Source organism: Anguilla rostrata, chromosome 9, assembly GCF_018555375.3.
Source record: "Anguilla rostrata isolate EN2019 chromosome 9, ASM1855537v3, whole genome shotgun sequence".
NCBI lineage: Eukaryota > Metazoa > Chordata > Actinopteri > Anguilliformes > Anguillidae > Anguilla > Anguilla rostrata.
Window position 1 is genome coordinate 46,570,818 of NC_057941.1, and position 21,796 is coordinate 46,592,613.

Consider the following 21,796-nt stretch of genomic DNA (forward strand, 5'->3'; position numbering starts at 1 on the left):
TCATACAGTAGGTGCTGAATCATATCCCTCTCTTTTAATCAGTAGGGGAGGTCTCCTCATTGTTTCCTTTCCCCGTCATTCTCTGGCCAGTGGGGGTGGAGTCATGTTAAGTCAGACCGGTAGATGCCAATTAGCAGCCTATCAAGAGCATGAGTGGCTCGTTGGGTTAAGGCACCCTGCTGTGGTGCGTGGGCGAGCCCCATGGTCTCAGGTTTAAAGCCTGCTGTGGCTGGTAGCTCCAAAAAAGGTGACGTGCAATTGGTTATTGCATTGGCCAGGGCATGGGAGTGGTCAGCCAATTAGAGGTCTGTGTTTCATCGCTCTCTAGTGACCCCTGCTGGTCAACGGGGCACATGTGGACTGCGTGCCAAAGCCACCTTTTATGAAAGGTCTTCCTCTGACTCCACTCTATGGGAGCTGGGCTGTAGTCTCTGACAGGAAAAGAAGAAGCTGGTGCCACCACAGGTATCGGGGCAGAACCACACGTCTGCACTTTCCCGAATCTGTAGTGACGTTCGCGCATGTCGAACGCAGCTGCCTTTGAAGCTAACTGGACGTTCCAAATCGGGGTGGGAATTGTATATGTGCACAGCCCCACGTTGGGTGCCAAACACGTTGAGATCCCCTCTGTTATAGCCTCTCAGAAACATTCTCTCTGTGGAACAGCCTATCAGAAGCATCCCCTCTATGTTACAGCCTATCGGGAGCATTCCCTCTATGTGTAAAAGCCTATCAGAAGGATCCCCTCTAATGTTACAGCCTATCAGAAGCATTCCCTCTATGTGTAAAAGCCTATCAGAAGGATCCCCTCTAATGTTACAGCCTATCAGAAGCATTCCCTCTATGTGTAAAAGTCTATCAGAAGGATCTCCTCTATGTTACAGCCAATCAGGACCACTTCCTCTGTGTGTAAAAGCCTATCAGAAGGATCTCCTCTATGTTACAGCCAATCGGGACCATTTCCTCTGTGTAACAGCCTTTCAAAAGCCTTCTCTTTTGGGAATTCAGCCCAATCTTGGCTTTCCGATATGGGGCAGCCGCGGTCAGGAAGCGCCTCGCGTTTCGCGCCCGGGCGACGGCAGAGCTTCACGCCGCGTCGCCGCGTCCTCTCCCCCCCGGCGACGGCGCTCGGCCGAGCGTTCACCGCGCGGCGGCTTCCTCTTCCTGCTCCCCGCCGAGGACCCTGAGGAATGTCTCCGGCGCGGCGGCGCTGTCAGCGGGATCTGGGACGAGTGCGGACAGGTTGGGGGGGTTACTCAACACGCCAAACTGGGACGGGCCCGCCGAGCAGATCAGATTAACCCAGTGTGTGTGTGTGGAGCGCCTCTCTCTCTCTGTCTCTGTGTTCCCCTCTCTTTCTTTCTCTGTGTCTTTCCCTCTTTCTCTGTGTCTTTCCGTCTTTCTCTCTGTCTTCCCCTCTCTCTCTCTCTCTCTCTCTCTGTCTCTGTCTCTGTCTCTGTCTCTGTCTTTCTCTCTCTCTATCTTTCCCTCTCTTTCTCTCACTCTCTCTTTCCCTCTCTTTCTTTCTCTTCTTTTTCTGTGTCTTTTCCTCTCTTTCTTTCTCTCTCTCAGAGCCTGAAGGTGTCATGCCTGCAGAGAGGGATTTTCTGTGACCGAGCTCAACGGCTGGTTGTTCGGCAGTGCGTGACTCTTAACTGAGTCTCTCAAGGACTCACTGCTCCCCAGAATGCATCTCTTTCTTTCTTTTGCTCCGTCTCTCATTCTAGTTCTCGGCCTCTCTCTTTCTCTCTCTGTTTCACACACACACACACACACACACACACACGCACCCTCGCTCGCTCTACCTTCCCTGTTCTAGCGAGGACATAACCCCGCGTAAACCGTTTTATTCACGGTGTCACGGTCCATTGACCGCGATCCCCTTAATTGCAGATCCCAATCAGATGTGTGTGTTGAGTAGAAGCTCTTAAGCGGTTCACGGTTATTAAAGTTCATTCATCATTACGCTCATCGTTCATTCAGTCATTCACCTTTCCCTGGTTCTGGTGCCGCGGGGCTAACATTCTGACCCCAATCCAGCGTTCGCCCAGTCAGTCATGTAGAATAAATTCTCCGGAATGCACCCCTCGCCCCCCCTGCGACAATGTACAGTATTCTTTGCATAAATTAAAGGCGGTCGCCCCGGTAACGGTGGAGTTAGCGTGTTTTCCCCGCGCGGCTGCGTCCGTGGCCCGCTGGAATGCCGTTTGGTCCCCTCCTCTGGTGTGCATGTCAGGCCGGCCCTGAGGCACCAGCACCAGCTGGGGGGCTATTTTGGTCCGTGCCCCCTTTTTTGGTCTTTGATCCATTGTTCCGGGGGCCCCATTATCTGTGCGAAGACCCGCTCGCTTTGAATACGAGAGGGTTCTGAGTGGGGGCTAGGCTAACCGCCCCCCCGTCCCCGTCCCACAAATGGAGGGTAGTAGAGTGGCTTTTGAGAGATGCAGGTGCCTCACCCCCCCCCCCACCCATCCATCCGGGAGCTCCCGGTGTGTTTGTTTTCTCTGGTGTCGCCACTGAGGATCCCGCTCGTGCTTCAGCAAGATTGATGACGGCGGCTGCGCTTGTTATAACTCTTGCCGGCGAGGTCTTGTGTTACAGTTTTGATGGGCGCTTTTTTCCGCGGAGGAGAATAGGGGTGCCGCCCCCCCCCCCCCCCCTCCCCGTTACCGTCTGCACGAACCTGGGCGGCCACGTGAGCGTCATTGGAGGGAGGGGGCTGGATACCGGGGGACAAGCGGAGACGATGACCAGTTTTGGATCAGTCTGAAACTCCCTGTTACTCCCCCACCTCCATTCCACAAGTGTCAAGCGAGATTTAATAAGAATTTCTTATTTATTTATTATTTTTTTTCCTAAGCTTTTTTCCATCGTGTGTCTGATTTTTGTACCTTTTGGAGCTCAGCCCTGTGGACTTGTTGCTGGACGTTTTTCGCAGAGGACGTAAATCCGCGGGAGCTCTTGGCGAACCGAGCCCAGGAGCGGTGCTCCGGAGTGTGGGGGACGGTGTGAGACGGTCGGGGCGCGGGCCGCTCTTCTCCTGGTGGATTCCGGGGGAACGACCCGGGGGCCCGGCTAACCGCTAATCCACGTCTCCGCTATTTTAGCCCCAGTGAACGTGGTGGAAAAACTGCCCTGACGATTACGTTTGGGCCCTGTCATGACAGACGTGGGTGAATACACTGCTCTAACAATCAGCTTTGGGCCATGTCATGACAAACATGTGTGAATACACTGCTCTAACAATCAGCTTTGGGCCATGTCATGACAAACATGTGTGAATACACTGCTTTATCAATTAACTTTGGGCACTGTCATGACAAACATGTGTGAATACACTGCTTTATCAATTAACTTTGGGCACTGTCATGACAAACATGTGTGAATACACTGCTCTAACAATCAGCTTTGGGCCCTGTCATGACAAACATGTGTGAATACACTGCTCTATCAATTAACTTTTGGGCACTGTCATGATAGTCATGGGTGAACAAACTGCTCTAACGATCAGCTTTGGGCCCTGTCACGACAGACATGGGTGAATAACTCGCTCTACCAATTGATTTAGGGCCTCTGTCGCAACAGGCTAAGCGATGGTAGCCCACAGTGGCTCATTCACAAGATTCCTGCATGAAGCTTTTGATGTTTTTTTGTTTTTTTTTTGCGCCCGCCCCCAGTGCCTCCATTGGGGGGAGAGCGACCACTTCACCGCACCTCACCGCACTTCACTTCACCCTCGACCCGCCACCTCAGCCCGACGCCGCCGTTGGGTCGGAGCGCCCATTCCTGTTCCCCTTCCCGTTCACTTATAGCTCGAAAGCGGTTTTGGGTGTTTGCTGGACAGAAGTGCTTTGAATAGAACTTCAGAAAGTGGTATAGCTGTGCAAACTCAGGACACACTGCTTGGCTCTTACAGCTCACGGCTGATCTGTGAATGCTTGCGATTTCCAACTAAACTCTTTTGTTGAGTGTTTCCTTGATTTCTCTGTGTTGTGTCTTCGAGACTGTGAAAAGCGCTATATAAAATCAATTTATTATTATTATTATTATTATTATTATTATTATTATTATTATTATTATTGTTTTAGTATGTTTACTTTCTTTCTCACACTGACAGTTAGACCCCCTTCTAATGAGCCTTTCTGACGCCTTGTTTCTGTCTGATCTCTATTGTCCTGCTGTGCTTTTATATGAAGGCTGGGTTACTTCAGTACTGCAGTGTTGTGAATGAGCTTGTCGCGGCTTCATGGCCCTTAAACACGTTCGGAATGGCGGAACGAGGAGGCCGGGGGCCCCTCCCACAAAGGGGCCGGCCCCGCCCCCGCCCCGCCCCGCCCCGCCCGCTGCAGGATGCGAGCTCCTGATGGACGCGCAGATACTTCCCGCCGTATCTCGTCTCCCGGGGGCCAGGCCCGTGGTGGCGGGGGGCGGAAGGACGAGACGGCGATAAGGCCCGGGGACGATGCCCTCCGCTTCCTCTTTTGGCGAGATTCCCGCAGCGAGATAAGAGGAGCCCATTCAGGGCCGCCGTCTCGTCTCGCTGAGCTCGCCGGGGCTGGGGTTACAAATTGGCGGCTTTGTGGGGGGGGGTGGGAGGGGGGAGGCGGGGTGGCGTTTCCGAGCGACGGCGAGCTGCAGTGTTAACGCGTCGTTTTTCGTTATTATCGCTGTAACTGTATACTGTTTTTGTAATTTTTTTTTTTTTGGAGGGAGGGAGGGGCGGTAGGTTTCCCGTGGCGGGGTCGAGCTGGAGTAGCGGGGCTTGTCGGGGCTTGCGCGGACGAGGCTACGGTTTCCTCCGCGCGGCGGGCTCGATCCCGGGGCGAGCGAGCACTGTCAGTACGCAGGAGAGGGAGAGAGTTTCGGTGTGCGGGAACGGAAGGCGCTGCAGCGAGGGGCGCAGAATTCGCACCTCAGCGTGGGGGCCGCTCTCGACCCCGTTCCGGCGGTCTCTCGTGTCTCGGGCGCGCCGTAAACCCACTTGCATTCTGGGTAGCCCAGTTCACAGGACTGTCAGCGCCACCTCAGCCGATCCTCATGCAGGGGAGCTTAACATTCAGTAAGTAGTCAGTGTTTTTAATGAGATGTTTTCAGAATGCTATGAATGTGAGTATGACACAGTGCATTGAAACACACACACACACATGCGCGCACACATACGCATACACACACACGCACACACACACACATATGCACATGTGCACACACATACACACACACACACACACATGCACATGCACGCACACAAACATGTACATGCACACATGCACACACACACACACACACGCACCCACACACCCGCCCCTCCACTTAAAGCGCGGCCTCTCCAGAAACCGCCGTCCTGCCTGCTCTCGGTGCTCCGCGCTGACCTTTGAACCCCAGGTGATGGAGGGAGGGGGGGGCGTGAGGGGGGAGGCAGGAGAGTTTATTATTTCCTGCGTTTCCTCCTCCGTCTTCCTCCGCTGCTATCCCTGGGGGGCGGTAGTGGAGGTTGGGGGGGGGGGGGAAGAAGGGGGAGCAGGAGGGGGGTGGAGGGGTGAAACAGCTACCCTCCCCTACTTTGAGTATCACTTAACAAGTCCGTCCAATCACGTGGTAACCCGTCGAGTCACACGGCAACCCACATATCCCACATTTACCGTGGCTCAGCCCGTGTTCTGTGTGAATAGGGGAGGAAAAAAAGGCTTCAATTAGCGCTTTGCTTCCGAAAACGGTCTCCTGTTTCATATGACCTTTTGAAAGGGTTTAAAAGTGTAGCTTTTTAGAAAGGAAAAAAAAAAAAAGCACTTGTGGGTGTCAGTCTCTCCTGAACGCGGACAGAGTCGGGTTATGTGTACCTGCAGTTTAAGCTGTGAGCGGTGCCTGTGGCGAGTACAGCCAGTAGCCCCCGTCAAAAAGTGCACTGTTACTGCTAGCCTTGCCCAGGGAGGGAGGGTATCCGCCAGGCAGGATAGTGATATTTCGTCACGCACCAGCGACCCCTGCTGGTCAGCTGGGGTTCGCGGTTTTGTGCTGTGCGCTGACTACATTGAGAGGGCATGCATCTCTAGAATCGACAGTGGAGGGGTTTGCGATGATTGGGCATTCCTAACTGGGGAGGAAAAAAAAGGGGGGGGTATTTAAAAAAAAAAAACCAAGTGTTGATTTTGCAGGTTGATTTTGTGGCACTTATGATTGCGTTAAAAAGCAGAATGATTGGAGCGCTCTCTGTACCCCTGCATGATGCATTTGAAAGCACCTTGCTTGAAGAATCTGGGTCAACGGTGCGGTTTAGATCCGTCATTTGGGGCTGTCTGGGGGAGCCTCCAGATCTGTTCGGCTCCAGAGAACCCATTCGGGGCGTTTGACTCTTTAATTTGAGGGACACCTTCCCTCCGCCCCGGACCAGGGGGGGGGGGGGGGGCGACCTGAATGGCGGTTGAGCATGAGAGAGAGAGGGAGAGAGAGAGAGAGAGAAGGAGAGAGAGAGGATGGATGTGTGTGAATGTCTCAGCTGGATGGCCATTGTCCATCTTGCTCAAGCTCAAAACCGCGGTCACAAACCAGGAACCTGTGATCAAAGCCCGGCAGGATTATCGGTTGGGGAAAAGGGGAGGAGCAGGTGTGCGTGTAGGTGTGTGTCCGCACAGCCGTGTGTGTGTGTGCGCGCACGTGCATGTGTATCTATGTGTGTGTAGGTGTGTGTCTGCACAGCCGTGTGTGTGTGTATACGCATGTGCGTGTGTGTGTGTGCGTGTGTGTAGTGCGCGTGGCATGCATGTGAGGGCTTTCACAGCAGGAAGAGAGGAATGTGTTCTAGTTACGGCCCATTGGCAGGGTCTTTTTCGGAGATGCCTCGGCCCTTCCAGGTCTTCCTCCCTCTTCCCCTGCTCCTTCTGTGTCCCTGCGGCCGAGCCCCTGGCAGCGGTGACCCTGTGAGCCTGTGAGGAGGCAGCGCAGTGTGACATGAGTGATATCAAGAGCAGCGACCCGCTCCCCAGAGTCCCCCCGCTGGGGGAGGGGGGGGGGAGGGAGGGGGGGCGTGGGGGGGTGGGATGAAAGTAAGGGCAGAGCCACAGAGACAGGACTTCACTGCTGTGTGGGGAAATTGGCGCTTTCTTTTCGGGGAGAGTGGCCATGGAAGAGAGGGTTTGCCTTGAAGACCCTTGTGCGTTCACCTTTCTCCTGACAGTTGAAGCGATCATTGAGCTGTGAAATAAACTTTCAAGTGCATTTCAGTGAAATAATGTTTTCTTTTTTGTGTGTTGCGGTTTGGTTCTGAAGATGAGAGCTCAAGGTCGGACACAGTGTGTCGATTCTGTGTGGAATATTTGTGTATATTTACTTCATGCTCACTTTTGATTGGCACTGGCACTGTGAATCGAAGTGAATTGTCATGTGCGTTTAGTCGGCTGGTTAAGATTAAAAAGGTCATGTTCGGAAAGAAACATGGTCTGCAAATGACCAATACCAAAAAGAACCACGTCGTGTTTAGGACAAAAAAATTCATTTTCTCGACTGAATACAAGTTTACTGTCATAGTATTTGAGTTGTTTTTTTTCATTGCGGAGAACTTTTAAAACTGACTATTTTGATTAGATTATATGGAATTAAAATTTAAAAAAATGGGTAAGCATATAAGGAGTTTGAATTCACTTGACCTTGCGCCGTTTCAGCCAAAAACTACTTGTGGATTCCTTTGCGGCTCGAAAAAGTTTGGCATGTTCCTCGACCTCTGAAAGACACTTTCGCGGGGGATGTGTTTGTGACGTACCGAGCAGGCAGAAGTGGGTAGGCCTTTACAAAGGCCGAGTTTTATATTCCTGGTATGTCCAAAGCGACCTCAGAAAATAAACAGTTCCCTGGATCCGGTGAGCTCCCTGCGAAGTGTGTTTGTGTGTCCTGCACTTAGTCACTTAGCCAGTGTTTAGCGGTGTTTGTGTGGGCCAAACGCACTGAGGCGTTTCCTGGAGTTTTTAGGTGTGAGTGTGAGCGTTTGGTGAGGTGTCCTGGGGTGTTTGAACAACTGCTGGTTTGGAAAGTGTTTGTGTGAGTGCTGATTGGGGACTTTTGGGGTGTTTTTGTAAGCGCTGTGTCAGAGTTTTGGGGTGTTCTGTGAGTGCTGGGTTGGGGAGTTTTGGGGTGCTTGAGTGAGTGCTGAGTTGGAGAATTTTGGGGTGTTTGTAAGCGCTCTGAGAGTTTTGGGGTTTTTGTGAGTGCTGTACTAGAGATTTTTGGGATGTTTTTGTGAGTTCCTGTGTGAGAGTTTTGGGGTTATTGTGAGTGCTGTATCTGATGGTTTTGGGGTTATTGTGAGTGCTGTATCTGATGGTTTTGGGGTTATTGTGAGTGCTGTATCTGATGGTTTTGGGGTTATTGTGAGTGCTGTATCTGATGGTTTTGGGGTTATTGTGAGTGCTGTGTCTGATGGTTTTGGGGTTATTGTGAGTGGGGTATCTGATGGTTTTGGGGTTATTGTGAGTGCTGTATCTGATGGTTTTGGGGTTATTGTGAGTGCTGTATCTGATGGTTTTGGGGTTATTGTGAGTGCTGTATCTGATGGTTTTGGGGTTATTGTGAGTGCTGTGTCTGATGGTTTTGGGGTTATTGTGAGTGCGGTATCTGATGGTTTTGGGGTTATTGTGAGTGGGGTATCTGATGGTTTTGGGGTTATTGTGAGTGGGGTATCTGATGGTTTTGGGGTTATTGTGAGTGGGGTATCTGATGGTTTTGGGGTTATTGTGAGTGCTGTATCTGATGGTTTTGGGGTTATTGTGAGTGGGGTATCTGATGGTTTTGGGGTTATTGTGAGTGCTGTGTCTGATGGTTTGGGTTATGTGAGTGGGTATCTGATGGTTTTGGGGTTATTGTGAGTGGGGTATCTGATGGTTTTGGGGTTATTGTGAGTGGGGTATCTGATGGTTTTGGGGTTATTGTGAGTGCGGTATCTGATGGTTTTGGGGTTATTGTGAGTGGGGTATCTGATGGTTTTGGGGTTATTGTGAGTGCTGTATCTGATGGTTTTGGGGTTATTGTGAGTGGGGTATCTGATGGTTTTGGGGTTATTGTGAGTGCGGTATCTGATGGTTTTGGGGTTATTGTGAGTGGGGTATCTGATGATTTTGGGGTTATTGTGAGTGGGGTATCTGATGGTTTTGGGGTTATTGTGAGTGGGGTATCTGATGGTTTTGGGGTTATTGTGAGTGCGGTATCTGATGGTTTTGGGGTTATTGTGAGTGCTGTGTCTGATGGTTTTGGGGTTATTGTGAGCTCTGTGCTGATCAGGCCCTCTTGCTGTGTGCTGCAGGTGTGTGTGGGCGGAGGGGGTGTGTGCAGGGTGCAGGGCTGAAGGTGCACCATGGACTTCAGCTTGAGGGTCCTGTCCACTGTCCTGTACCTCTGCCAGGCCTTGCTTGTCTGCTGCTTAGGTAAGTACAGTGTTGGGTCAAAACTGGGTTTGGACCGGGTTGGGACTGGGTTGAGACTGGGTCAAAACTGGGCTGGGGCCAAGTTGGGACTGGGTTTCAACTGGGTTGAAAGTGGGCTGGGGCAGGGGTGGCTCAGGACCAAGTTTGCACTTAGGTTGGGACTGGGTTAAAAGTGGGTTGGGACTGGGTTAAAACTGGGTTGTGACCAGGCCAGGACTCCTTTGGGGTCTATGACTGTGACTGATGTGGAAAGAACCTGCAGATTGACATACTTCTGCTACAGTATGTTTATAGGGTTATAAAATTACCTGCATATTTACTCAGACATTGACATCAGGGATACAGTGGCAGTCTCCACTTGGGATTTGAGCCCACAACCTTCTGGCTGCAAGCTCAGTTCCAGTAACCACAGCACTGCAGAGTTCATTTATACGTGTATGAGTGTGCATATACAGCACAGTGTGTATGTGTTTCTGTCTGTGAGGTGTAAATTAAGGTGAATGTCTCTCTCCCCCCAGCCGTACCCCTGTCCTTCCGCTCGGAGCCCCTGTCCACGGCACAGCGGCAGGGGGGCGCGGTTCACCTGCTGTGCTCGGCCCGCCCCCCCTCGGCGCGGCTGTCCTGGCGGTTCATGGGGCGGGCCCTGGAGCCGGGCGCGGGGGCGGCGGCGGCGGCGGGCGTGAGGGTGAGGTCCGGCTCGCTCACCGTCCCCTCCCTGCAGCCGGACCAGGCGGGGCTGTACCAGTGTGTGGCGCAGACCGACGCCAGGGCCATCGCCAGCAGACCCGCACGCGTCACCATCGCCGGTACGGAGTCCCTCTCTCTCTCTGTCTGTCTGTCTGTCTGTCTGTCTGTCTCTCTCTCTCTCTGTCTGTCTGTCTGTCTGTCTCTCTCTCTCTCTCTCTGTCTGTCTGTCTGTCTCTCTCATTCCCTCTCTCTCTCTGTCTGTCTGTCTGTCTGTCTGTCTGTCTCTCTCTCTCTCTCTCTGTCTGTCTGTCTGTCTCTCTCATTCCCTCTCTCAGTCTTTCTGCTGTGTCTCTCGCTCTCTCTGTCTCTCTCTGTCTGTCTCTCGGTCTCTATCTGTGTCTCTCTCTCTCTGCCTCTCTTTTTGCCTCTTTCTTTTCTGTCTCTTGCTCTCTGTCTCTCTACCTCTCTCTCTGTATCTTTCTGCTCGGTCTTTCGCTGTCTTTCTGTCTCTCGCTCTCTCTCTTTCTGCTGTGTTTCGCTATCTTTCTGTCTCTCTCTTGCTCTGTCTGTCTGTTTCTGCTCTGTCTCTCACTCTCTGTCTCTCAGTCTCTCTCTCTGCCACTTTCTGCTCTGTGTTTTGCTATCTTTCTGTCTCTCTCTTGCTCTGTCTGTCTTACTCCATGGAGTATGACTTCCCTGCAATCTGGCTGCATTCCAGAATGAGGTTAAATAATTTAAATACCTTAAATCCTTTGGACACCTGTGAAATTCCAACAGGCTGCCAATATTTCGCTCTAGTTTTTTTGTCATTTTGCTGAACATTTTGTGATATTAATGTGTTTAATGTTGAAATTTTGTTCTTTGTTGAAAATTGGTTGGGAAGACACACAGACACACGCACACACGTGCACACACACACACACACACACACAGGAAAGAGGGGAAGTTTCAGTGATAAGCGGGTATCTATGTGTTGAGCCTGTGACACAGAGTCACACGTGTTGTCAGCACTGCCCAGGGGGGTTAGGAGGGTGGGGTGGGGTGGGGGGGCGTTAAGGTTAGGAGGAAGTGGTAGGATTTTTTTCGGGCAAAGTGCCAGACACCTCTGAGACCGGGTCCTTAATGATCTTGTGTGCTTCCTGTGGGTCTGAGTGCACTGCTGCTAGGGAGGAAGGAGGGGTGGGGGGTGTGTGGTTTTGGGGGGGGGGGGGGGTTCTGCACTGGTCACTCCTCAGCCAGTGTCCTTGAACCCCAGTCTTGGAGATAGATACAGCATCTGTTTCTTGGAATCCTGATTTGCCCAGAAATGGGGCTTTTTTAAAACTAGCGGGACCTTGACAGTAATATGATATTAGTGCCGAAAGGGAAGTTTCAGGTTGTGACATCAGTTTCCGCTACACACCCAGCTAAAAAATCTGTTTTAGCTAACGTTTTAGTTTTAGCTGATGTTTAGTTGAGCTTGAATCACCACCTCCTGGAGGCCTACCTACACAGGCTTATAATTCAGTAGAACACAAAACTCACCATTGATTTATTAGCAAAGCACATCCAGGAACGTTGGGTGGACTAACCTAACATCAGAGACTCAACCTGCTCAGCTACCATAGTACAGTTATGACGAGCCTGAAGATTTTAGGTCACTAAAATGTTTTACAGTCTTCTGTAACAATTTGTCCTGCTTGTGAAGAGCAGTCTTCCTCCCTAGTGGTTATCAATTTAAGGACAAGCTGTGTAGCTTGCTGTTGTCCGATATTCCGCTCTGTGTCATTTTACTTTGTTACAACACCTTAGCTACCTACTCAAACTGGGACCTGGTGTTGGCATTACCGAGAGGTAATGTGGTTAATAAGCGATTCTGAGATAATACATGTTCCCGGGTGGGTGTTGGACGTCTGTATTTACGCGTTCCGTCGCTCGAGAGGGTTAAAGGTCGGGGTGTCCCGCTGCCCGCAGCTATCTCGGAGTTTGGCGAGTCCCGGAAGCGCTCCCTGGCCGTGGAGGAAGGCGGCACGGCGCTGGTAGAGTGCCGTCTGCCCCACAGCGACCCCCCCGCCCTGCCTCGGCTGCGGGTTCGAGGAGAGTGGCTGGAGCAGTCCGCAGGTATGTACGGCATGGCTGCTCTATTGATTTTTCGCATGGCAAGAATGACAGTTAAGCAATATCTTTCTTTCTGTTTTCAATTCGGTCGAAGGTCACTGGAACTGTACAATGCTTTAAAGTTAACCTGAAACGACTCTCAATCTGACTGCGTGTAATGTCTTTTTTTGCTTCTCCTTTTTCCTCTTCTCTTTTTCACCTGTCTTTTCCTCAGATGAATATTTAATCCTCCCGTCCGGGAACCTTCAGATAGTGTCCGTGTCCCCTCGGCACCAGGGGACGTATAAGTGCGGCGCGTACAACCCCGTCACCAGGGAGGCCAAGGTGGAGGGTCACGGCACGAGGCTGATTGTAAAACGTGAGTCAGGGTGCATTTTGCTGTGACACACAATCCCTCTCCCCCCCCTCGTCCCCACCCAGCCCAATTCTGGGTGTGTCAGCTCAGCTGTCCCACATTTTCCCCAACTGTAATTTACCTAAATTGGGCATTTAGCTGAGGTAATGTTTTACGCAGTTATGACTTTTTTTCGACTCGGATTTATTCACTGCTGCCCAAAGCGGTTTTGACAGCTTGTGAATTTAGCAGTTATTACAGGTGTTTTAAATTCCCCGTGGAATTCACACACAGTGAAAAGGCAGCCGCATTTCATCCACTTTTTCCATTTCTGTGTCCTCACGTCTGCCCGAAATACAGCTAACTCCACTGACTCTTTAGCCAGATGCTCCTCTCTTCTGATTCTTAACATTGAAGGTACTGTCTTCATCTTTGAGGCATCTTCCGAAAATTCACCGAGGGGTGTGACCAAGAACAGTCCTCCTTGGTCACACCCTTTACGTAAGGATGTTCCGTGCTGTAATATTGCCATGGAAACCAACCGACACCAACGGAATACAGGAAGAGAAGTTCTACTGATTCAAAAGAACCCCTGCTAAGCTTTGATCTCCCCCCCCCCCCCCTCCTTATTCTGCAGGTTCAGATGGATCCTCCCAGGTGCGGATTGTGTTCCCCGTCACCCCGCAGACCCTCAACGTGGTACGGTCCAAGCCCTTAACCTTGGAGTGCGTCCTAGCAGGGCGTCCCAACCTCATCGCCCGCTGGGTGAAAGACGGACAGGACGTGGTGTTGGGACCTAGCCACACGCTGGTGCACAACAACCTCCTGTTGACATCTGTGAAGCAGAGCGATGCTGGGAACTACAAATGCTTGGTCCCGACAGAGAAGAGGGACGTGGTCAGCGCCAACTACACTGTGAACGTGCTCGGTAGGTCACATTTAACATGCTCGGTATGAGAATTCCTTTATGAATCCACCTGTTTCTATGTTAGAATATATATATGGAAGAACTTAAAACCAGAGGTGTGCATGATTCTTTATGAAAGAATGAGATGAGTTTATTAGAAATGGATAAGCAATATGAGTAAGAAAGGGGTACAGGTGGGGTCTATTAAATGATTATCTCAAAACTGGATACCAGTTACCCTCAAACTGTGTTGAGATTTATTGAAGTGAGATGTTCTTCAGGTGGATGTAGATTTGCATTCTGTGTTTTTAATGGGTAGTGGGTGAGGTTGGTATCTTAGTACATGTACCTGTACCGTAATTACATGTATGTGTGTGTAAACCCAGCGCTGTCCTTCTCTTTTTGTAGAGCCTCCCTTCGTGTTGCGGGGGCTGTCGGATCAGTCCGTCGCCTCCGGCTCCTCCACCCGATTCGTCTGCGTGGCCAAGGGAAGCCCCGCCCCCAACATCACCTGGCTCTTCAACGCCAACCCGGTCGTCCCCTCCGGCCGCCGCCAGGTCTCCGGCTCCTCCCTCCGCATCGCCGCGGTGACGTCGCAGGATCAGGGCGTGTACCAGTGCCTGCTGGACAACGGGATTGGCTGGGCCCAGTCTGCCGGCACACTCACCGTCCAATCAGGTACGCAGCCTTAACGGTTCAAAGACAGTGCCGGATGGATACCTGGAAGTGCAAATGAGAGAGACCCCTTTCATTTGGAAGCGTTCCAGTACTCAGGCATTCGTCTATCACCAGGCCCATAGGGTCTTCTCATCCAGTTAAATTAGTGGTGTTCAATCTTGCATGAAATGGGCTGGTGTGGGTACAGGCTTTTGTTGCCGTCCAGCACAAAGGCTACCAATCTGGCAAACGAAGGCATCGATCGAAGTCCGTGATTGGCTGTTTAGTCGATTCGTTGAGTCAGGTGTTTTAGCGCTGAGCTGGAACAAGCACTTGCACCAACACCAACCCTTCTCAGCTAAGATGAAACACTCATCCTATAGAGACAGTTAAGCTGTTCAGTCAGTACAGTCAAGGGTTAATGTTTCATGTGTAGGAGAAGCTATACTGACCAGCTCAGGCATGGATTTCTGTTTTGAATGCCAGAGAGGGAGTTGGGGAGGGTGTGAGGGGAGGAGGGGGGGGGGAGGGCGTGCGGACGCTGACCATGAGAGCGCGCACCGTGCGTTCCGTTTCGGGAGAAGCCTTCGATCGGCGGAATGCTGGGAGCTGTTTCTGCAAGGTTATGATGGAGGACAGACCACCCAGCTGTCAACATCAGACGCACCCCCCCACCCCCCCACCCCACTTTGATTTACTAACACATCAGCTCCATCTGCGCTGCTAAGCCCAAACTGCTGTCCTTATCTGGCAAGTGATTAAATAAAGGAATCAGTCAACTGGCCCTTAATCATAGAAGATTCTGGAAAGAACATGCTGTTTTTTTCCCATGTCTGTGGGCTACTTTTTTTTCCCCCTACCATGCAGTAGAAAAGCGCTGGCATGCCCTTGTAATTAAAACCAGCTAAATATACCCAGGTTCGCCGTATTGGTTGCTATCCAACGTTTGTGTACTTGACGGTGCATTCGTTTCTACATCTCCGACTCTACTCCTCCGTGCTTATTTTACCATGTTTAATGCACAAAAATGTAGACTGTTCAAATAAAACAGGAGAAATCTGCCATAGGAGTATTAAAACAGATCAGGAATCATGACTTACATTGCTGTAGTGGTTTAAAATCAGCTGGTCTCTTTTTGTAGCTATGATAAACCTTTCAGTTAGTAACCAATATTGAAGCCAGATTCTCATTAAAATTATTTTGTTTTGATTTCACTGTGTGATTAACTCGTGTTCTGAGGTTCAGATCTTTAATCTGACTGAGGACCTGCTGCAGTAGCATCCAAAATTTGTAAAATAAATTGAATGGTGTGTCTCCCTGTGTCTGTTTGTCCATCTGTGTTGGTCCCTCAGGTCCAAGTTCCAGACCCGTCATCCTGTCCCCACCTTTAAGCGGCAGTTTTCAGGAGGGGGACGACGTGTTCCTGTCCTGTAACGCCAGCGGCCAGCCCCTGCCGGTTATCCGCTGGTACAACGCCGCCGGCCCCATCGCCACGCATCCCGCCCGCCTGCTCCAGCCCCCGCAGGCCGCAGCCAGGGCCCCCGGTGACAGCCCTCCCCACCTCACCATGTCTCGGCCTGGGAGCAGCTCACTCTACATCCAGGCTGTAACCCCGGCCCATGCCGGGAAGTACATTTGCGAAGCCTCCAACGAGCTGGGCTCCGTGAAGGCCGAGGCAGTCCTCACCGTTGGTAAGTCAGCTCCAAACTGCCGTTTATTAGTTATATTATTTGTTGGTCTATCTAATAAGCTGCCTTTAAGCCTTCTGGCCCTGTTAGCGTTTGCGCTAACTGAATATTCAGCAATGATGCAGCGTGTTAATACAATTAGCTAATATAATTAGCTAGTTGCTAACATAATAAATATATCAGCTAAATGGCTAATATGTTTAGCTTGTTTGTGCCTGTCGTACCTTTCTCCCTGTGGGGGAAAAAATAAAAAATAGCTGAGCCTCGAGTTTGGCAGGAGGCGAAGGAGAGGAGGATGAGATGAAGGGTGGGGAGGAAGGAGAGGAGGAGGAGGAGGAGGAGGAGGTGAAGGGCGAGGAAGAGGGTGCGTAGGGAGTTGGAGATGGAGAGGTTGTGGTGTGTGTGTGTGTGTGTGGGGGTGGAGGCTGTGCAGCGGTCTGGGTCCCTCTGGTATTTTAATGGCCGGTGTGTGGAATGCGTGGCAGCTGGACGTAGGCCCGAGGCCTGGTTTAGAGTTACCGGCTCCGGGGCTGTTTGTTTTGTAAAATAAACCGGCGGCGTGCACCAAAAAACCAGGGCCCCGGGGCTCTCGCACCCAACGGCAAGGCCTGGCCACTCCGATCTCCTCTTCCGTCCGCTTACGGCACAAAATTATATATTCGCGCTCGTAGCTGGTAAGACTGCAGCAAGGAACCATAAGTACCCCCTACCCCATCCCCCCCCACCGTGAGGCCCGCACGTATACTATCTCCTAAGTGCCTCGGAAAAATTCCATTTCTCCACTGCCAGCAAGCCAGTGTCAGACATAATATAGTTCCCATCTTGCAAAATTTCCCTGGTGGACCGTTCCAGCTCTGGCGTATTTATAATGAGAAAAGCAAACAAAAGCGTTATTATGCTCTGTCCACTGCCGTATGAACCCGGGTTTTTTTTTTTTAACGATTTTTAAATTTTATGTTTTACGTTCCTCGAATGTCGTGCTCCCCTACGCTCTGGAAATTCGGGGAAGTTGGGAAGCGGGCTGATTCATGGGCTCGCGGTCCGTTTCCGTGACCCCGAACGAATAACCTTGGCGGGACTTGCGCCGAGCACTCCGTCATAATCCGGAGATTTTCTGCAGACTCTTCCGGAGTAGTGTTCGCAGAGCACACACAAAAAAACATCTCCTTACATTCACATTCATCATCTGTTTTTTTTTTTTTTCCAAGGTCCACTGTGGTTAAAAAATGAAAAAAAAAAAAAAACGAGAGTAATGCGTCTCTAGTGAGAATGTTTGCTTTTCGGCGTCGTTGCATTTGGAAAGAAATAAAGTTGGTTGCTGTCTGCGCTTTTGTTTAAGCTTTTGATTCCAATTACTGGAGAGTAATTGGATTGAAACATTTGAGTAATTGGATTCACTTCTCTCCAATCGAATAAGATTTCTTCTTCTCTGTTTTTCGCCGACAGAACCTGTGGAGAGCACCTCTGCGGGCACCTCGACGGACTCCACGCTGTCAATACACCCGATCCAGAATGACGAGGGGGAGGAGCCGTTTTTACAAGAGGAGGAGCCGGGAGAGGGCCACGCCCTGCCCAGCGAGAGAACCAGCGACCTGCCCCCTCCCGAGGCGCCGATCATCACCAGCCCCCCCCAGACACACAAGCCCGACGTTTACGACCTGGAGTGGAGACCGGGGAGGGACTGGAGCAGTCCCATCAACGCCTACTTCGTGAAATACCGCAAGGTGAGCGACAGACGCGCGCTCATCTGTTAAAACCTGCTTTTGAGTGGCTGAATCTTGGCCCGTCTACCTATGGTCCCAGTGTAGTATAATGGTCAGAGTACTGGCCTTTATAACTAAAGAGGTTGTGGGTTTGATGCTTGATCGCTGTGTCTGTTCAGTGTCTAAATGTAAATGTGCATCTGTAGGGCTGAATTAGGGCAGTGGGCTGAAGTGGAAGTAGGCTTTGAAGGAGGTGGGGTCTTGGGGGGGGAATGGGGTTGGTACAAAATGAGGCAAACAAGAAAAAACCACAAAAAAAGTAAAAAATGCAATCACTAAAGCCAGTTGAAGTGTCTGTATGCGATTGCACTGAATGTTGAATTAGAACAGCTTTCGCAAAGGACCAGCTGTCCTGGCTCACTAAATGAATTGAATGTGTTCTGTATATTTATGGTACGCATCAGTGAGAATCAACTTCCATTCGTCTCTGACAAAATAATTATGTCGTAATAACAGAAATCACAAAGCTAACGTCGGCAGTGCACCCCACGATTTTGATCTCGCAAAGTGCTTAAAGCCCATTGATTTTGCAAAAGCATATAAACACAGTAGCCAACCACAATAGCCTGCTAGTTCATCTAGTTTAAACAAATCTATTGTTAAGAATTCTGTTAAAATGTTACTTCCTTACGGCGTTAGGTGAGTAAAAAAAACATACTTTTCAAATGTGCAGAGTTTATATTCCGACTGTAATTGATTCATTAGACCTTAAAAGCGAGTTGCACAGTGACTACATTGTTGCATGGGAACTGCATAGTGGCGCAGAGGGAGCTACAGTGCGTAACCGTGAGCATAGCTTCAGTTAAACATCTAGCCTTTAAAAGTGAAAAAATACAGTCCGTCAGGTTATAGGCGGAAAACAAACAGGGGGAAAGGAGGGCTGCAGTGAATGAAGCAGTGCTTGTAAAAGGCATACTCGGAGACAAAAATGGATCCTTAGGGCAGAGCGCGGCGTATTAGTTACACTGCAATATGAAACAGAGGGTCACGGGTTCAGATCCCAGGTGGGACATAGCTGTTCTGCCGCGGGCTAGAGGCGCGTCGCCGGCGTAAATTCCAAAAGCCGTGAGTCCTGCCGCGCTCCAGAATGCGCAGTATGTGAACAATTGCGCTTTAAGTTGCTCCGGTCTTCGGGTGAGTAATAATGTAACAGGGGGCAGCGATCGGTCAGCGTGACTTCTGAGAGCACCCCAGAGGAAAAAAAAGGTTTGTCCAGTCTGGTCATTAATGGGAGGGGTGCAGTTTTGGGGGTGGGGGGGAGGGGGGGGGTCCTCTGGGGGCGGAGTTGGCTGTCTCTAGGCCTGTTTACTCCAGAAGCGCGTGGAGCGTGACCCAAGTTATTATTCTCGTTCACGGTCCGCTCGGACAGCGGGCCCCATTGTGCGGGAAGGCCGGGGAAGGCCGGGGAATGCCACAGGCGCTCTCGGGCCTTTGTTTCCGGACGCCGCCGCCTCCTCGCACGCCTCCTCCGTCCGAGCCAGCGACAAACAACGGGGTTCTAACGCTCCCCTCCTTTGTCCTCCCCGTTCGCTGTTTCCTGGGCCCCGTCCCACGCCCCACCAGCTGGACGACGCGGGCAACGTGGCGGGAGGCTGGCACACGGTGCGCGTGCCGGGCAGCGAGAAGACGCTGCGCCTGTCGGAGCTGGAGCCCTCCAGCCTGTACGAGGTGCTGATGGTGGCCCGCAGCTCAGCCGGCGAGGGACAGCCCGCCATGCTCACCTTCCGCACGGGCAAGGGTGAGTGAGTGAGTGAGTGAGTGGGTGGGTGGGTGAGTGAGTGAGTGAGTGAGTGGGTGGGTGGTGGTGGTGAGTGAGTGAGTGAGTGAGTGAGTGAGTGAGTGAGTGAGTGGGTGAGTGAGTGGGTGGGTGGGTGGGTGGGTGGGTGGGTGGGTGGGTGGGTGAGTGAGTGAGTGAGTGAGTGAGTGAGTGAGTGAGTGAGTGAGTGAGTGAGTGAGTGAGTGGGTGGGTGGGTCGGTGGATGGGTGGGTGGGTGGGTGAGTGAGTGAGTGAGTGAGTGAGTGGGTGGGTGGGTGGGTGGGTGGGTGGGTGAGTGAGTGAGTGAGTGAGTGAGTGGGTGGGTGGGTGGGTGGGTGAGTGAGTGAGTGGGTGAGTGAGTGAGGAGCCACGCCTGTAACCTGAAGGTCACAGGTTCGATTCCCGGGTAGGACACTACCGTTGTAGCCTTGAGCAAGGTACTTAACCTGCTTTGCTTTAGTATACTGTATATCCAGCTGTATAAATGGATGCAATGTAAATGCTATGTGAAAAGTGTAAGTCGCTCTGGATAAGAGCGTCTGCTGAATGCCAGTAATGTAATGTAATGTAATATAATGTAATGACAGCCCTGCGGAATGAGCCAGAATGGCCGCTATGTAGCTTCAGTTTTTAAACGTCTTTGAGCCGGTCCGCGGCGGTCGGCGCTCGAGGCGGGGGGACGGCCGGCCGGCTTCGGAAGGTTCGAAATTCCTGCAGGGTCTAAATCAAATGCGTGTTTACAGATCACGGCTGAGTTGGTGTCTTTTTTTTTTTCGTCTCCGGGACTCCAAACTAATCTTGTGTGCCCCCTCCCTCTCTGCCTCCCTGTCTCTCCCCAGAGAGGATCTCCCCCAGCAAGAACCCCTCCAAGCCCCCGATTTTGTCCCTCCCGGACAGCTCCAACACTCACTTTGGGGTGGTTGTGCACGACACCGGTAAGGACCCGGTTACCCAACAAAGCTCTCTCGTTACCTCCCACAATCCACTCCTGTCATTCCCCTCTCAGCTTTTAATAGTAAACCTTGTCAAACGCTTGTGTTGCTGAAAATTCAACGCGTTGCCATGGGAAAGAAAATTAGCCAATGAGCAGAAAGTGTGCCTTCCAGACCCCTGTCAGCTGATCAATCTTGGCTCAGTCTTAAGCTGTATCAGTGTGAATGGCAGCTTCCTCCTACCTTCAAGAGATGTATTAATGGGAACGAGACCACAATAAGCCAAACTGCATGTAGGACAATCCTAGTTAAAGGTCATACTGTGATTATGTTACTTACATGCTCGAGAGATGGCTTTATCCAGATTTGTACAGCTCATATTCTCTATGCTGTGGTGCATTGTATTTCCTGAAGTATGCACCTTTCTTAAGGTTTCCACGGAAACTTCCTCTTCACCACGCCTTCGTGGAGTTTGAGCCTACAACCTTCTGATTGTCCACACTGCAAAAGCAACAAATAAGTCTACTCTTAACAAGTATTTTAGTTATACGTTTAGACTTAATATCTTATTACTTTTTTGCTAAATAAGACAGAAAGATTGCCAATTTTTTACTGTTTTTCAAGATTTGCCGACAGGGTAAGACAATATCGCTCGTCAAGCAAAAAAAAGGAACTTAAAACAAGCTAATATTTTCTACCTGAGAGGGGGGGAAAAAAAAAAAGATTTGAAGCCTCATTACAAGACTAGGACACTTGTTAAGACAGGCTATTTTTTTTGTGTGCGGTGTAACAGCTACCCTACACTGCCGCCCCAGGTGCAGCCGCTCGCCCGTACATCACGTCGCGCTGACAGAATAAGGTTAAGATGAGCGGTTGCCTAGCTGCGCGTTCCTGTATGAAATATTAAGGTGCCAGGGAGTTTGCTTCTTCCCCTGGAATTTGGCCCCGGGTCCCCCGTCGGCTCTGCCAGCTCCTCTCGGGCGGGTGGTACGGTGCGAAATGTTTGGACAGCGTCTGTTTCGTCTCTCGTCCCTGCCGGAATGTTCCGCCGAGCGAAAGCTTCGCTTCGGGTTTTTTTTGTGCGCGCTTAGGCTGGCCGGGCAGCGAGAGAGAGAGATGATTCGACGTGCTCATGTAGGAAGGGGAAGTGCATGCACACAGGATGTACGGTACTGGCACAGACTATGGAAACACTGTCCTTAAAGAATAAGTAGCACTCTTAAAAACCTTGTGTATTTGTGCCAATTGTTTCTCTGAGCCATTTTTGTCTGGGAAAAAAAATGTATTTGAGACAGTTATCTTCTTCATCACCAGTGGTAACGACATTATGTGACCATCAGTAATTTTAAATAAAGCATACAAGCTAAAATATTGCTTGACTATTACAATTTATGTTGAAAAATATTGGACGAAGAACTACATGCTCAAGCTGATTATAACATTTCCAACAACAAGATACATTCAGCTGCTCAATTATGTAGGTATGAATAATACATATAGGAAAGTGTGATGATTATTACTTGCTTAACGCAAATGCTGAATATATCTTCATTTTTAATTTATGTTGA

General features: G+C 50.8%; 1 protein-coding gene across 1 annotated transcript in view; it reads left to right on the top strand.

Moving 5' to 3' along the window:
- LOC135264309 (cell adhesion molecule-related/down-regulated by oncogenes-like) overlaps nucleotides 1-21,796 on the top strand; it is a 47,956-nt gene that overhangs the window by 15,798 nt on the left and 10,362 nt on the right. Inside the window, exons 2-11 of the mRNA XM_064353174.1 lie at nucleotides 9,287-9,407; nucleotides 9,926-10,213; nucleotides 12,048-12,194; nucleotides 12,406-12,549; nucleotides 13,163-13,453; nucleotides 13,841-14,110; nucleotides 15,442-15,780; nucleotides 17,224-17,501; nucleotides 19,104-19,278; nucleotides 20,136-20,231. Coding sequence (XP_064209244.1) covers nucleotides 9,338-9,407; nucleotides 9,926-10,213; nucleotides 12,048-12,194; nucleotides 12,406-12,549; nucleotides 13,163-13,453; nucleotides 13,841-14,110; nucleotides 15,442-15,780; nucleotides 17,224-17,501; nucleotides 19,104-19,278; nucleotides 20,136-20,231 — 2,098 coding nt within the window. The 5' untranslated portion in view covers nucleotides 9,287-9,337. The remainder of the gene's footprint in view (nucleotides 1-9,286; nucleotides 9,408-9,925; nucleotides 10,214-12,047; nucleotides 12,195-12,405; nucleotides 12,550-13,162; nucleotides 13,454-13,840; nucleotides 14,111-15,441; nucleotides 15,781-17,223; nucleotides 17,502-19,103; nucleotides 19,279-20,135; nucleotides 20,232-21,796) is intronic.